Raw genomic sequence first — 14274 nt, 5'->3', positions numbered from 1 at the left:
GTGTAGCTTTGGTTGTGCCCATTGGCTGTGCTCCCTCCCCACCTCCAGCCCCTCAGTGCTCTGGCTCTGTTTATAAAGTCCTTTTATTAAATTAATATAAAAATCTCTGTATTTACATGGGGAGGATGCACAGCAGAGTGGAGGCAGGTTCCCCACGTCTCAGCCATGAAGTGCTGAGAAGAGAGGCAGTGCCCACCTGTGTCCCTGTGGGCACCCTGGCCTGCTGCCCCTCTGCCCCCTGTGCTACCCTGAGCAGGGACAGTGTGGTGCCTGTGGTTTGGGGTGAGTGCAGTGGCTGTGCCGGGGGGCACCAGGGGCTGGGGGGGCAGAGGTAGTGAAGTGAAAAGCCCCAAAAACTGGCAGGGGGTGGGGGTCAGAGGCAGGCTAGAGGGCACCCAGCTAGCCCCTGGCACAGGGAGGGGGCAGTGGTTCTGGATTGAGGGTGCCACCCCTATGAGGAGCTTGGCACAAGTGGGCACGGGTGCCAGAAGCCCTGGGGACAGGGGGTGGGCACCCCCATCTCACTGTCCCTTGGGGCTGTCGTCATCTTTATCACTCCCGAGACTGGCCTCGCGGGGCATGGGGTGGTGCTGGTGGCGGTCCCAGAGCTGGTGCAGGGCGGTGGTGTCGGGCTCACCGGCACTGGCGGTGCTGTCACGGAAGCTGGCGAGTGGTGGGCGCATCTTCACCCCCTTGGCTGTCAGAGAACCCTCGATGGCCTTGCGCAGCTGCGGGCACGCCAAACACATGGGCAGGTGGCTCTGGGTGCCCCCTTGTGCCCCTCCCACCCCACACCAGTCCCTGCTCACCTCCTTGAGGGACACCATGCCCACCAGGCGCCCAATGCTGGTGACATACGCATGGTCCAGGCCCAGCAGTGAGAAGATGGTGTGGGTCTGCAGGAAAAAGGGTCTGAGTTGGGGATCTGGGAGGTCAGGGAGAAGGTCCAGAGGGGCACAAACGTACCTTGTGCAGTGAGGTGTGCTCCACCAGCTGGAACGGTGCAGGGTCGATCTTGGCACTGCTGAAGTCCACCAGCTGGTCCAGCTGTTGCTCCTCCCACTCCAGGATCTGGGAAGGGATACCATGGGGCAGGGTGAGGGGACTTGGCCACACAGGATGCCAGTGAGGACCCTCCCCTGCACTCAGCATTATGGGGATATTGGTGTTGTCCATGTCCTGTCCCCCCTCCACTGCCCACCTTTTGCCTCAGCACCCAATTGGTCCCCTGTGGGCAGGAGGGTCCTGCCTGCCCCTGCCCACCCCCTCACCTCTGCCGGGGTCATCCTGTCACCCAGATCCATCTCCTCCTGCAGAAGAGGTGAGCGTGAGCAGCCCGGCAGGGCAGTAGGCAGCATGACCACACACCAGCCACAGGCAGGGAGCAAGCAGGGTACAGGCAGGAGCAATGGGGCTGCAGCAGCATGGGTAGGGTGCAGGCAGCACGTGCAGGTCAGGTAACATGATTGGTTGAGAGGACATAGGTCACACCATGATTGGCTAAGGTGCGACCAGCCAGCTTGTGATTTGTGGGGAGAATGCAGGTTGTGCCGTGATTGGCTGAGCAAAGTGGGGCAAATAAGACAGCAGTGACTGCCCGAGAGGCTTCAGGTCGCACTATGATTTGCCATTAAGATTTGGGCTTGGGAGAATGCACACTGTGATTGGCTGAGAAGAATCAGGGTGGACTGATTGGCTGCACACATAGAGGCCAAACATGACTGGCCAAACAGAATTTTGCCAGGTCCCCGATTGGTTCCGACAATCCATGCTGGGCTCTGATTAGAGGAACCATGCTCAGCCTTCCATTGGCTGAAGCTTACCACGATGGAAATGCGGACGTGTTTAGCCTTGCGATAGGCTGTGCCCTGGGCCTGGCACCATGCAGGGAGAGACAGCGGTGTTAGGGCATGGCAGGGTCGTGCCATGGCAGGGACGGGCAGGGATGGGCAGGGATGGAACAATGGCAGTTCTATGTGCCATGGGCAGGGATGGGCAGGAAGGGGCAAGGATAGGCAAGGACAAGAATTGGTGGGCAGGGACTGGGAATGGGTGTGAAGGGATGCAAAGGAACTGGAGTGATGGGAAAGGATGGCAGTGGGTAGAAAAGGCCAGGCAGGGCTGGGTAGGGCCATACACTCACCTCAGTTGGCTCTGCGGTGGGGTTGGCACAGAAGAGGCTCTTGAGGGCAATACCTGAGTGGTCGGTGGTGCCAGCTGTGGGTGGGGAAGGGTGTCAGTGGGGGTCACAGCAGGTTTGGGGAGGGCCTGTGCTGACTTACCTGGGGGACTCTCGGCTGGGCCGCTGGGCACCCGCTTCAGAGCTGGCTTCAGGGGCTTGTGGGGGGTGGCACGGGCAGGGGTGCCTGACGAGGCCTCTGTGCTGATCTGTGGGGAACAGGTGGTTGGGCACAGCGCTGGGTGCACCCTGGCCAGGCAGCCCCTGCAGTGGCCGCCCCCCTCACCTGGAAGCGGATGCTGGCATCAGACAGCCGGTGCCCATTCTCAGTCAGCGCCTTCTGCTGCAGGGCCTGGAGCCGGCGCTGGGGGCTGAGCTGGTGGCTGAGCAGGGCCCCCACCTGCGTCCGCTCGATGGAGCCCAGCAGGATCATGGACTCTGATGGAAGCAGTGAGGGGCCACGTTGGCTCCTGATCCCCTCTTTGCCATCCCCACACACATCCCAGCACATCCCACAGCTGGGGCAGGCATCAGCAGAGCCCCCTGCCCACATCTCACCGGCTGACTCCACCAGTGGCAGGCTCTTCAACTTGGTGCTGTGCAGAACGTGCTGCAGGTCTCGGTACTTGCAGTTGAGGGTGACGTAACGGATGTCCCTCACCATGATGTCCTCCACCCGCACATTGTATTTCCTGCCCCAAGAAGGTAATGGTGGCCTTGCTGTGATGCCACCGCTTACCCTTGTGCCTGGCGAGGGGCTTGGGGACAGAGTAGGGGACAAACACTCACTCGTGGTGACCCCAGCCCAGTTCAGGGAGGTAGGGCAGCTTCTTGATGCGGATGATGCTGTCGTAGAGGGAGGGCTGGAGGCTCTGGGCTACAGCATTGGCCAGGATGACGGCAATCATGACAGGCAGGATGTGAGAGATCTGCCCTGTCAGCTCAAAGACGATGACGGCCGTGGACACTGTGTGGGTGACGGCACCTGACAGTGCAGCTGCCCCTGCATCCATCCCGAGAGACAGACGGGCAACTGTGAGGTGCTGCCTGCCAGGCTGGGTCCCCACCCCAAGTGCATCCACCAGCCCAGAGCCCTTGGGACTTCCTGGGGACATTCCCATGGTGGTGTCAGTCCCAGCCCATGGGGATAGCACCTCAGCTCTGGGGAACCCACCAGCTCCTTTGGAGGTTGCCCAAGGGATGCACACCATGGTGCCAGCCCAGTGCTTACCCACCACAGCGTAGCCCCCTGGCACAATGCGGTAGGTGTTGCTGTCAGTGTGGATGCCGTCAGGGAACCAGGCTGCCATGCTCTCCCCCACCAGACGTCCAAAGGCTGCTCCTGCCCACAGAAAAAAGCTGGGAGTAGGCACAGGACTCTCCCAGCACCTGACCCAGCCTCATGTCCTCTCCTCTACCCCAGATCTGCTGGGGAGGGGACAACAGGGACACACATAGGTATCTCCCGCTGTGCCTGCCTGGAGTACGGGTTCTCACCGATGACAAAGACAGGCATGAAGGCTCCACAGGGCACTGGGATGGTGGTGGCCAGGGCTGACATCCAGAACTGTGTGGGGATGCAGACACACATCCTATTAGTTTCCATTCCCCATCCCAGCCCTGCCTTTTGCCCCTGCCATGACCCACAGCTGGCTGGTGTTGTGCAACGCATGGGCACTGCACTGTGCCATGGGATAGCCCCACTCCTCCCTGTGGGCACCTTGCCAGAACCACCCCGGTGGCACCTTGGTGCCTCCCAGCCAAGATCTCTGATGGCATGTCAGAGCACCCAGCCAACACCTTTGTGGCCTCTGGGAGCAGCCACCCAGTGCCACCTTGCTGGCAACCATCTGGCACCTCCCTGGTGGCATTTAGAAGGCCCTCTCCAGAGCCTCCTGGTGTCACTCAAGGGCTGGAAGGGGCAGGAGGCACTCACCTTCATGAGGATGAAGACAACAAGGGTGACGAAGACGTTGGAGCGGGGATGGTGCCAGGCCTCCAGGATGCCCAAGTATTCGAACTCATTGCTGAGCCCTTGTTTGGCCCACGTTTGGTTATCGAAGAGTGTCACCAGGGTGTCCTTCTGGGTGAGCTGATGATGGGCAGGCGTCAGCTGGGGCTGGCAGAGGCCCTGGGGTGGGGACCGGTGTGTCACCCCATGGCGGGTACCTGGCCGGCCATGAACTGTCCGAAGCCGGGTGGGAAGGTCAGCGTGGAGATGAGAAGCGTCACCAGGGCAGGGAACATCAGGCGCCTGGCAGGGTGGCATGGGGCGGCTGTAACCTTGGTGCAGCCCCAGCTGCACCACCCCAGTGCCAGGGACCGACAGGCACCTACTTCTTCATGAGGAAGCGGTTGATGGTCTTCTGCCGGCGCATGAACTGCACAATTTTGCGGTTGAGGTAGACGAAGAGCGCACCCCCAAAGCCGCTGGCAATCCTGGCCAGAGAACATGTGAGTGCTTATCCAGTGCCACCACTGCCACTCACACCACCATCACCACCTGCTAGCAATGCCTCTGCCGCCCCAGGCCCATGGCACGGGTGCCAGGGTGGCCACACTCACCCAATGACGGCAAAGGCAGGCAGCTCCTGCAGGTCGAATGGGAAGTCGAGGCGGAAGCGGGTTTTGAACAGCGCTGTGATTGTCTCTGGGGGATGGCAGGGGTCAGGGGGCTGGCAGGGGTCAGGGGGCTGGTGGGCGGACCCCCATGCCCCCCACCCCACCAGGGATACCTTCATCCTTGTTCCAGACAGCGAGAACACGGAAGATGAAGGCACTGAAGGTGGCAGCGAAGAAGCCACGCCAGTAGTTGCGGACGGCAAAGAAGGTGGAGGTGACCTCAATGCTGAAGAGGACGCCTGGCACCGGGGGGAAGCGCACAAGGGAGACGGCGAAACCCAGGTGGGCCCCTGGTGCCTGGCATGCTCCCTCCCCCGAGCCCATGCTTGTGCTGGGTCCACAGGGGTCTGGCCAGCCCCACAGACACACTGTGGTGTGGTTCAAGGGCTTCCCTGGCAAAGCACAAGGCCAGTCCATAGCTGGCTGCAGCGGACACAGCAAAACAGTAGCTTGCAAGAGCGAGAGGGTAGCGCAGAGACACGAGCAGCAATATGGCAGGTGGCACTGGGGTGGGATGGGGCACATGCAGGCAGACAGACAGACATCAGGCAAAGGGCAAGGAAAGAGTTAGACACATCACCAACCTACGGGCAGGGCTCAGCGGGGCTGGAGCAGGGAGCTCCCTGGAGCGCAGCGCGGCAGGGAAGAGGACGAGAGCAGACGTTACACCTCCAGGAGGATAGCGCCCGCTCCCCCCTTCCTCCTCCCTGCTAAGCGGCACTGCCCTCTCCCACGCCAGCTGTCCTGGGGGCCCTGCTTGCCTTACTGGGCAGACCCGGTGCCCAGGTGGGAGGTGTGGGGTACGCGGGGGGCCTAGGATGACCCTACCTCCGATGGGGGCAGCGAAGCAGCAGCCGACCCCGACAGCACAGGCGGCTGCCAGCATTTCAATGTTCCTCGCCTCGTTCTGCATGAGAACCAAGGGTGAGTGGGCACTGCCCCTGTCCCAAGTGCCACCAAACCTGCTGGGGGGCACTGGCAAAGCCCCCTGGAGCCAGCCTGTGCTGCTCACCTTATAGATGCCCCCAAAGAGGGAGAGGAAGCGGCTGAGCAGGGCTGCACACATGCTGGCGATGTGGACGAAGGGACCCTGCAAGGACAGCGGCAGGGCTGAGGATGGTGTCCCCCCATTCCCCTGCCTGCCGTGCCCAGGGCACTGCCCTCACCTCCTTGCCCAGGGGCATGCCGCTGCCCAGGGCGCATGTCAGCCCGATCACCTTGGCCACAAAGGTCTTGAAGGTGAGGTACTCCTTTAGCACGATGCCCCGCAGGATGGTCTTCATCTCAGGGATCCCTGAGCCTAGCACCATGGAGACAAGCTTCATCCATCGCCATAGAGCAGGGACACTGGGCAGCCCCAGACCCATAGTTCTTGGGGGGACCCTTAACACCCTGCCACACCCCAGTGCCATATGGAGACTCCAGAGAAACCTCTCCCCACAGCCCCCACGGCCATATAGGGACAGCTCAACCTATAGATCTCTGGGGACTCCAATCCCATAGTCCCCAAGAGACCTTTTGAAGGCCAGCTCTTAGCCCTAGGAAGACCCTATAGCTCAGGACATCCACACCTTAACTCACAGGAGACCCTCAGAAGACCAGCCCACAGCCTTGCAAGACAACCAGCCCCAGGAACTGGTGAAATCACTGTCCCTGGAAGTGTTCAAGAACCGCATAGATGAGGCCCTTAGTGACAGGGTTTAGTGGTGGCCTTGGCAGTACTGGGGTAAAGGCTGGGCTTGATGATCTTAAAGGTCTTTTCCAACCTAGCTGACTGTATGATTCTACGACATCCATTCCACAGACCCTAGATCTTCTGAAGACTAGCCCATAGCCCTGGGAAACTCCTCAGGACCTCATAACCCAGGAAGTCATCTACCCCATAGTTCACAGAAGACCCTTTGAAATACAGCTCATAGTCCTTGGAAGACTTCCAGGATCCCCAACCCCACAGACCAGAAGGAAACCCAGACATCTCCCAACCCATAGCCTCAGGGAAATGACACCCCATTGGGGTGCAGGTGCCCCCCAGTGCCCTACCCACAGCCTGGGGAGCAAGGATCTGGGTGAAGCCAGCTGAGAAGGTGATGAGCACGGTGGGGTAGGTGACCCAAGCCAGGTACTGCAGCAGCACATTGGTGTCCAGGCCCCCATACATCCACTTCTGGGCTGTGGGCACATACAGACAGCTGGGTCACAGGGACCAAGGGCAAGGGCATGGCACTCCAACACGGCCATCCCATGCCCCACCATGGTCCCGGGAGCCCACCAGTGCCCACTCACCTTGGAGGCAGGTGGCGATGGCAAAGTCCATGGCCCAGCTCACCAGTGCCATAACCAGCCCCAGAAGGATGAGGAAGACCCAGTCCTCCCCCACCTTGGAGAAGAGGAACTGCCGGCACTGCAAGGCGCAGACTGCGGGTACAAAGACATGCTCAGGGCCAGGCACCCCAGGGGTGGGCACACTGGGGTGGCAGGGCCAGGCTGGCAGGGACACAAGTGCTCACAGCTGGTGGCACCAACCCAACACCACTGGCACTACCCGATGCAGGAGCACCACAGTGCCACACCACAGCCACTGGCAGACAGGAACGGTGGGATCAGTGCACTCTGGCCGTGCACAGCAGCACACAGCATGCACCTCCCACCAGCATGGCCCTCCTGGCACGGGCCCAGGCAGAGGGGCTGGGGCCCCCTGGTCCCTGCGGCATGCCTGGCTATTTTGGGCCATTGTGTCTCTGCTGCCCGGCAGGCAGGTGGCATTGTCCTCGGCGCCGGTGTCCCATGACAGCCAGAGAAACCCTACCTCCCACTGCTGCGGCAGGGTGGGCAGCCATGCCCAGACCACATGTTGCCTTGGGGCTGTGCCCACTGCTGTCCCCAACCGCCGTGCCCCTGTCACCCGTGGCCCTTACCTCGGCAGGGCGCACAGCGGCCCTGGGTGTACTCCAGCAGCTCGGAGGGGCGGCGGGGCCGGGGGGTGTCCCCCTCCCTGTGCAGCCGCAGCCGGGCCGCCTCATCCTTGGCAAAGGTACCCAAGTCCTGCGTGTAGCGCCCATACATCTGGGGGGGAAGGAATGGGCATGGGGGTCATGGTGGGCTGACACCCCGGCTCCTGCACACAAGGGGGGAAACTGAGACAGGGGAGCATGAGCACGCTGGCATAGCCAACCAGCACCGGGGAATGCCAGGAGACGGGACAGGCGGCCCCAGCACCCAGGGGAAAGGGCGGTAGTGCCTCTGCGGTTCCTGGGCTGCCCACAAGGGTGTGGGAGTGGGCTGGGCAGATAAGGTGTGCGGGGATGGATGGCGACCGTTTTGCTCACACACCCAAGGCAGGCAGGCTGCACCGCTAGTACCAGTCCCAGCCCTGCCCAGGTGCCCCAGGCACCGGTTGAGCTGGCAAAGGGTGGGGAAGGGCCTCCGGTGATGGGAGCAGGGCCAGCCTGGCCGGAAGACTCTCTGAAGGCTGGTATTGGGGTTGTGCTGGCACTCTGCAGGCACTTCCCCTCGCCATCACTAAAAGCAGGGCCAGGATGTCTCCCCCGGGAGGCAGTCTCAGCTTTTTACACGTGACGTGAGCTGGCCGGTCTCAGCCGGCAGCAGGGGACAGGAGGACAGCGGGGGGGCATAGCATACCCTCAGTCCCGGTGGGGGAGGTCACAGCATCAGGCATGGGGCAGTCCCTGGGCTATGAGGAGGGGTTTGGGGAGCAAGGAGGTTCAAGGGGGACCCCCTCCTCCTGAGTGCCTCCTGCCTGTCCATGGCACGTGTCCTGGCCCAGGCAGGGGGTGGTTCTGGCAGTGCCCCCCGTGCTGGCCACGAGCTCTTTGTGCCTGTCCTCCCTGCCGAGCCGGGGACATTTGTCCCTTGCTGACGGGCACTGCCAAGGACTCGGTTGCTTGGTTTCCGCCTCGCTCCCCCCAGCACGACCTGAATGCCAAGAGCCAGAGGTTGGCCTGGCACAAAGGGAGGCTTCAGGGCTGTGAGGCCCTGCCAGGCTCCCACATCGGGGCGACGTGAGCCCCATGCCGATGGCATGCCCACCCGCCGTGCCGTGCTAGCGCAGCACGTGGCCACCCAGCCAGGGCACTGCCCATGCCAGTTCCAGTGCCCTGTGGAGGGGTATCACCACCGGTGGGCACCGTGCTGGGCATGTGGGCAGCTCAGTCCCAGCTGCCTGGGTCTCGTTCACAACCCCCAGCCTGCTGGCACGTGCTAGCTCCCTGTGGGGATGGCATGAAGGTGCGTTTCTCACGCAGCACCACTTCTGCCCAGGTCCCTTTGGCAGGGAGCAGAAAGCAGCCAGAGCGGCGCCAGCTGGATTCTCTGCTGTCTAATACCTGGGTTGTGCTCAGTAGTGGGAGGGAGGGTGGGGAGGCAGCCGGTGGAGGGGGTGCACATGCATTTCCATTGCTTATCCACCTCCTAGCATGGATTTCCCCCCAAACTCCAACTCAGCAGTTTCTCGCCCTATGAGAATGTGCTGGGGGGAAGATACAAGCAAGGCGGAGATGCTGACATGGCCACCTTGGGGGCCCAGATCCGGCACTGGCTGCCAGAGAAGGACCCTAGCCCTGCACGGGGCCCAGTGTTCAAAGGCTCCCTTCGGGCAAAGCTTGTTTGCTCTGGAAGACAAAATGGGTCAACTCTCTGAGGAATGCTGTCCCCCTGGCAAGCACCCGCCTCCCCTGACCCCACTGCTGACCATGGCTGGCCCTGGCTGGGACTGGGGTACTCCCAAGCTGAGTGCCCCCAAACCAGCTCCACTCCCACCTCCTGGGACTGTGCTGGGGCTTCCACACTGGCCCCCAGGCATTGGGGTACCCCACAGGTTGCCCAGGCCCAGGGGGTCCAGCCTGGCTGGGGAGGAAGGATTCTGCTTCCCCTTTCCCCTTGTTTGCAGCCAACCCCACCTGCAGCAACAGGGATGTAACCGAAGGGGCTGTGGCACCCCACTGCCACCCCGTGCCACCCTGTGCCACCCCGTGCCACCCCTCTGATCCTTGCCATGGCCCTGCAGGCAGGACATGGGACCCCGGGCCTTCAGCCCTGGCTGTGGTGAGGGCCAGTGGTGGGCTCTCCCCTTCCTCCTCCTCCTCCTCTTCCCGCTTGGGTTATTTTTCCACAAAGGCCTTTTGAAACACAAACAGCCCCGGGACTCCAGCCTCCGCCGCGAAACAGCTGAACAATCACAGTGCCGGGCAGGCAGGGAACGGGCATGCGGAGGGGGGTCTGGTGGGGGCACCCGGGGACACGGGTGCAGGCCAAGGCTGCTATGTGGGTCTTGGGCTCTTGCACCCTGGGCACCTGCTGTGCTGCAGCCCCCAGGCAGTGCCAGCCCACAGTGCCTGCTGTGCCCAGGCAATGCTGCGCCTGGGGCGGGTGCTGGCATCTGGCACTGCCATGTCCCCGTGCCACCCTGTCCCATAGCACCCAGCCTGCCTGGCAGCAGTGCCCACCTCTGCGATGCCAGCCAAGCTTTCCCCCAGACCCTGATCCTCAGGGGGATATTTTAAGGTAGGCGGGTGGGGAGAGGTCTCCTGGACTGGCAGCAGGCAGGCGGAGGCTGGGGGGTGCGTGTCACGCTGCCCGTCTTAACTGGGTTCTAATCACCCTGAGTGGCTCCACTGCGAACAAGGGAAGTTTGTCAAGCTTAATCCCTCCCTTCCCAGGGGCCCTTTGCTCCCCACTATGCAGCCTGGCATGTGGGGGCACTGGGTATGGCATGCACCCTAGCACTCTGTGGGCTCAGCTGGAGGTTCACATGGGTGCTTGCCCAATGTGGGGTCTCCAGAGAGTGATGCTGCAGCCTGGGGAGACCTTTAAGGCTGGGGCTATGCCAGTGGCACCATGGCCACAGCACACAGGGCTGGTAAAATCTGGTGGAGTAAGGACGTGGGGTGGGGATGGGGCTCTTCAGGCATGGCTGGGCACAGTCCTGCAACCTGGCTGTGATGCCCTGGCTTTGGGCATGGGCAGCAAGAGCTGTCCCTATGGCTGTCTGGCTCAGACTAGCCTGTGCCAGGCTCCAGCTGGATCCCAACCCTCCTGGCAGGTGCCAGCAAGAGCTGGTGTTGGTTCAGATGCACTGGGGGGGGGGGGGGGGGGCTGGGCACCCCTCCTGCCCAGCATGTGCCCAGGCAGCTCCCAAAAGCCAGGCCTGAGGCTATGGGACAGGAGCTGGCACCCAGCCTCACCCATGAGCCCCAGGTGGATTCATGAGCCTCACCGCTGACCAGAGGCCAAGGGGATGGGCACCCTAGGGCACTCAGGGCATGGGTGCTACCGCACCCAGAGGAAAGGAGGGCAAAGTCTGCTGGCACCATGCAAGGCTGCCCCGATGCCAGTTCGATGTGCCTCTCCCTCCCACACTGGCCACAGACCTCTGTGCCCTGCAGTGCCCAGCTGGGCTGTCCTTTCTGCCCACCAGACCGGGACACAGCACTGAGGAGCAGTCGGGGGGCAGGCAGAGGGGGCAGAGGCACCCACACTGCTCACATCCAACAGTGCCACGTACCCCTGCTTGTGCCCCCAGCAGCTCCCTGTCTCAGCCCTGCCAAGGAGGCACCACGGGGCTGATAAGGTCATGGAGATGCCAGCACAGCCAGGGCTCCCATGGCCAGTCAGTCCCCCACAGCTACCTGAGAGCAACAGGAAAGGAGCACTGAGTGGCACCCCCGGTCAGGGGCTTTGGGTGCTTGCAAAGACACGTGCCTATGTGCTGGGTGGGCAAACCTCATCAGAGCCAGCCCTGTTTGCAGCAACCGGCCCAGGGTCTCAGCAAACTCAGGCAGCTGGGGGCACAGGTACCCTGCAGCAGCTCAGCCCCTGCTTCCCTGCCCACCTCCCCAGCCCTGCCTGCCTGAATGCCTTTGTCAGGGCAAAGTACCCATTCGCTGATTCTCCCTGGGCACCATCCCAAGTGGACGCCAAGGAGAAGCACCTTTGCCCAAGATGTCCAAGGGCTGTGGGCATGACGTGGAGGGAGGACACCCCTGGGTCATCTGGGCACCCGGGTGCCAGCAGGGCGGCCTCGGAGGGGAAGGAGTGATAAACATGGGGCTAAGATTGCAGGTGGGGGAGATACCGGGAGAGATATGCTATCTTGGGGGCAGAGGGCTGGGAACACACAGGACAGAAGGTGAAGGGTGCCTAGGCGGTGCCTCTGGGAACCCTCAGTGTGGGCATCACCTCTCCAGCGATGAGGGGTTTTGTGGAGGGCTGGGGTGTGTGTCAAAGTCCTGCCTTGGGGTTGTGGGCTCAGTTGGGCTCCTCCACTGCCGGGGGGGGCTGCGGGGTGGCACCCGCCCAGCCACAGCCTGGACACGGTACTCCAAACCGAGCACAGCGGAGCTCATCAGCACCGCAACCGCGAGCGGAGCTGCACCCCGGCCCCGGCCCCCGCCCCCCGCCGTGCCACCGCCCGGGGTCCCCCCTGCCCGGTGCCGGCCGCACTCACCAAGGTCTGCTCATACTGCAGCGCCCGCTGCGCCTCGCTCTCAGTGGCCATGGTGCCGCTGCTGCCGCCGCTCCTGGCCGTGCCGGTGGCCGCGGCCGCGGCGGCTCCTCCCGGGCAGTGCGGGGCGGGCCCGAGGCACTGCCCGGGGGAGGGACCGGCCGCGCTCCGCCTCCGCCGGCATCACCCGCACCCAGTGCAGAGCACGCAGCGCCGGGCAGTGTGCCTCCGCCCGTTCCACCCGTGCCTTTGCCTACGGGCTTCCCAGTGGAGGATGGCACCCGCGGGCAGCCGATGGGTGGGTAAAAGCTGGCATGGGGTGACCGCCGGTACATGGGATACATTGCTCCCTTTTCCCACGGGCACAAGGGGCTGGCGTGGGGCTACCACTGGTCCCTGCTTCCCCGTCGTTTCTCCCCGGTGGGATGTGGGCATCAGGGCAGGCAGGACAGCGCTGGGGGCACCACGGGCAGGCAGCCCCCAGGCTCATGGTCGTGCCTGGCTGGGGATCAGATTGGGGTGGCAGAGTGCCTGGAGATCTTGGCACTGAGGGCACAGGGGGCCCGTAAATGCCCATTCGTGACAGGGCACTTTGACACACCACAGTTATCCCCAAAGCTGGCAGAGAGCTCGTCCTTACCGTGGTGCTGCTCAGTGTCCCGTGACTGCCAGCCCCATGAAAGGCAGATGGGCTCCACTCTTCGCTGCCGAAACCGCTCGGCAGCAACAGCTCAGCCTGCTCTGGAGGGTCACACGGGCAGAGTTTGACACCGTCAGTCCTTGGACAAGGTGCTCCAGCATGGCCATCTGGCTGCTGGGACCTCTGTCTCCCTGTGCCACGGGCTCAGGGGCAGCTGGCAGAGCCGAGCTCACCCTCTGCCATGCCCTGGGGCACAGCACCTTCGTGGCAAGAACTGAATGCAGGGATAGACGAAGCTGTGGCACTGCTGGACGGGTGCTGTAGGACCAGGAACAGACTAGTTCTTGGCGCCCGGGTGCCACCCTCCGGTTTGACGTTGGCACCCCCAAGGGTGGGTAATGATAGCCAGGCTGGGGGATGGGATACGTCCTGCGCCAGCCTGGGAGGGTTCATTGCCGGACATGCACCAGTTTGCAGCAGGGAGGTGATAAAATGGACTGCCTACTCATTGTGTCCTTGGGCACAGAGCTCCCTCCTTGCCTGTCAGCTCCGGGCTGAGCCAGGATGTTCATCCAGAGGGGCAGCCCTGTGCCAGGACACATGCTTTGCTGCTGACAGTATGTCCTGTTCTGGGCCACCAGCATGCTGCAAGGCCACCGTGGGTGCTGTGACCCTGCTAGCACAGGCACCCATGCATCTGTGGACATGCCCAGGGCAGGACACCCAGATCAGCACCCAGGACTCTATCCCAGTCTAGTATGCCCTAGTGTCATCCTTCTGTTGCCATACCATTAGCCCAGTGTTGTTTTGACACAGACCCAGTACAATCTAACACTATTCCACCATGGTGTTCGTATTATGCCAGTATGCCTCAATACTGTCCCAGCAGAGACTAGTGTTACTTTCCCTACAGCTCCGGCACTGTTCCAGTATAGCCCAGTATAGCTCTGGTGCTGTCCCAGTTTCCGTGTCTGTCCAAGTTTTCCTGCACTGCACAGTGGTGTCCCCAAAGGTGCCCCAGTCCCCTGCACTGGGACCGAAGGGCAGGTGGCAGCACTGCAACTTCCACGGGCCCCATGAGCCATGTGAGGTCTTAGTCCAGTGTGGCTGTACTGGGGTGGCTGGGGAGCGCTGCCCCAGCATGTGTGCTAGCACAGATATGGGTGGCTGTGTGGCACACCCAGCTCTGGGCACCCAGTTTGCTGTGGGCAGGTACCCCTGCGGGTGGCAGCTGGCTCAAGGCGGCAGGCTGCGCTCTTTGTGCCAGCATGGACATGCGGGGTACAGAGCCCAGCTGTCTCTGTGCCAGCACACACCGGCAACCGGCCTTGCATCCACAGTCCCCACTGTGGGCCCTGGATCCTGCTCTGATCC

At 62.6% G+C, this 14274-nt stretch overlaps 1 protein-coding gene across 1 annotated transcript; it reads right to left on the bottom strand.

Annotated features, from left to right (window-relative positions):
- Positions 1 to 84: 84 nt before the first annotated feature.
- Positions 85 to 12314, bottom strand: CLCN2 (chloride voltage-gated channel 2). The gene is made up of 23 exons (XM_034063858.1): positions 12264 to 12314; positions 7717 to 7864; positions 7085 to 7216; positions 6842 to 6970; positions 5968 to 6101; positions 5814 to 5891; positions 5630 to 5708; positions 4915 to 5040; positions 4745 to 4829; positions 4517 to 4618; positions 4349 to 4433; positions 4116 to 4271; positions 3677 to 3746; positions 3411 to 3521; positions 2969 to 3182; positions 2738 to 2871; positions 2466 to 2617; positions 2283 to 2388; positions 2144 to 2217; positions 1272 to 1310; positions 967 to 1071; positions 810 to 896; positions 85 to 728 (listed from the first exon to the last, which is right to left on the bottom strand). Exons 1-23 carry the CDS (start codon positions 12312 to 12314, stop codon positions 522 to 524), a joined length of 2604 nt encoding a protein of 867 aa, XP_033919749.1. The 3' UTR covers positions 85 to 521.
- Positions 12315 to 14274: the final 1960 nt, after the last annotated feature.

This window comes from Melopsittacus undulatus, chromosome 6 (assembly GCF_012275295.1).
Source record: "Melopsittacus undulatus isolate bMelUnd1 chromosome 6, bMelUnd1.mat.Z, whole genome shotgun sequence".
Taxonomy (NCBI): Eukaryota; Metazoa; Chordata; class Aves; order Psittaciformes; family Psittaculidae; genus Melopsittacus; species Melopsittacus undulatus.
Note: the sequence above shows the minus strand (reverse complement) of the source record. Positions and strands in the feature narration are given on the sequence as shown.

Coding starts and splice junctions, on each gene's coding strand:
- CLCN2 (XM_034063858.1), bottom strand. CDS start 12,314: ATGGCCACTGAGAGCGAGGCGCAGCGGGCGCTGCAGTATGAGCAGACC. Junction 2,218..2,282: donor CCCAGCCGAGAGTCCCCCAG/GTAAGTCAGCAC, acceptor CCCCACCCACAG/CTGGCACCACCGACCACTCA. Junction 1,072..1,271: donor ACAGGATGACCCCGGCAGAG/GTGAGGGGGTGG, acceptor ATCCCTTCCCAG/ATCCTGGAGTGGGAGGAGCA.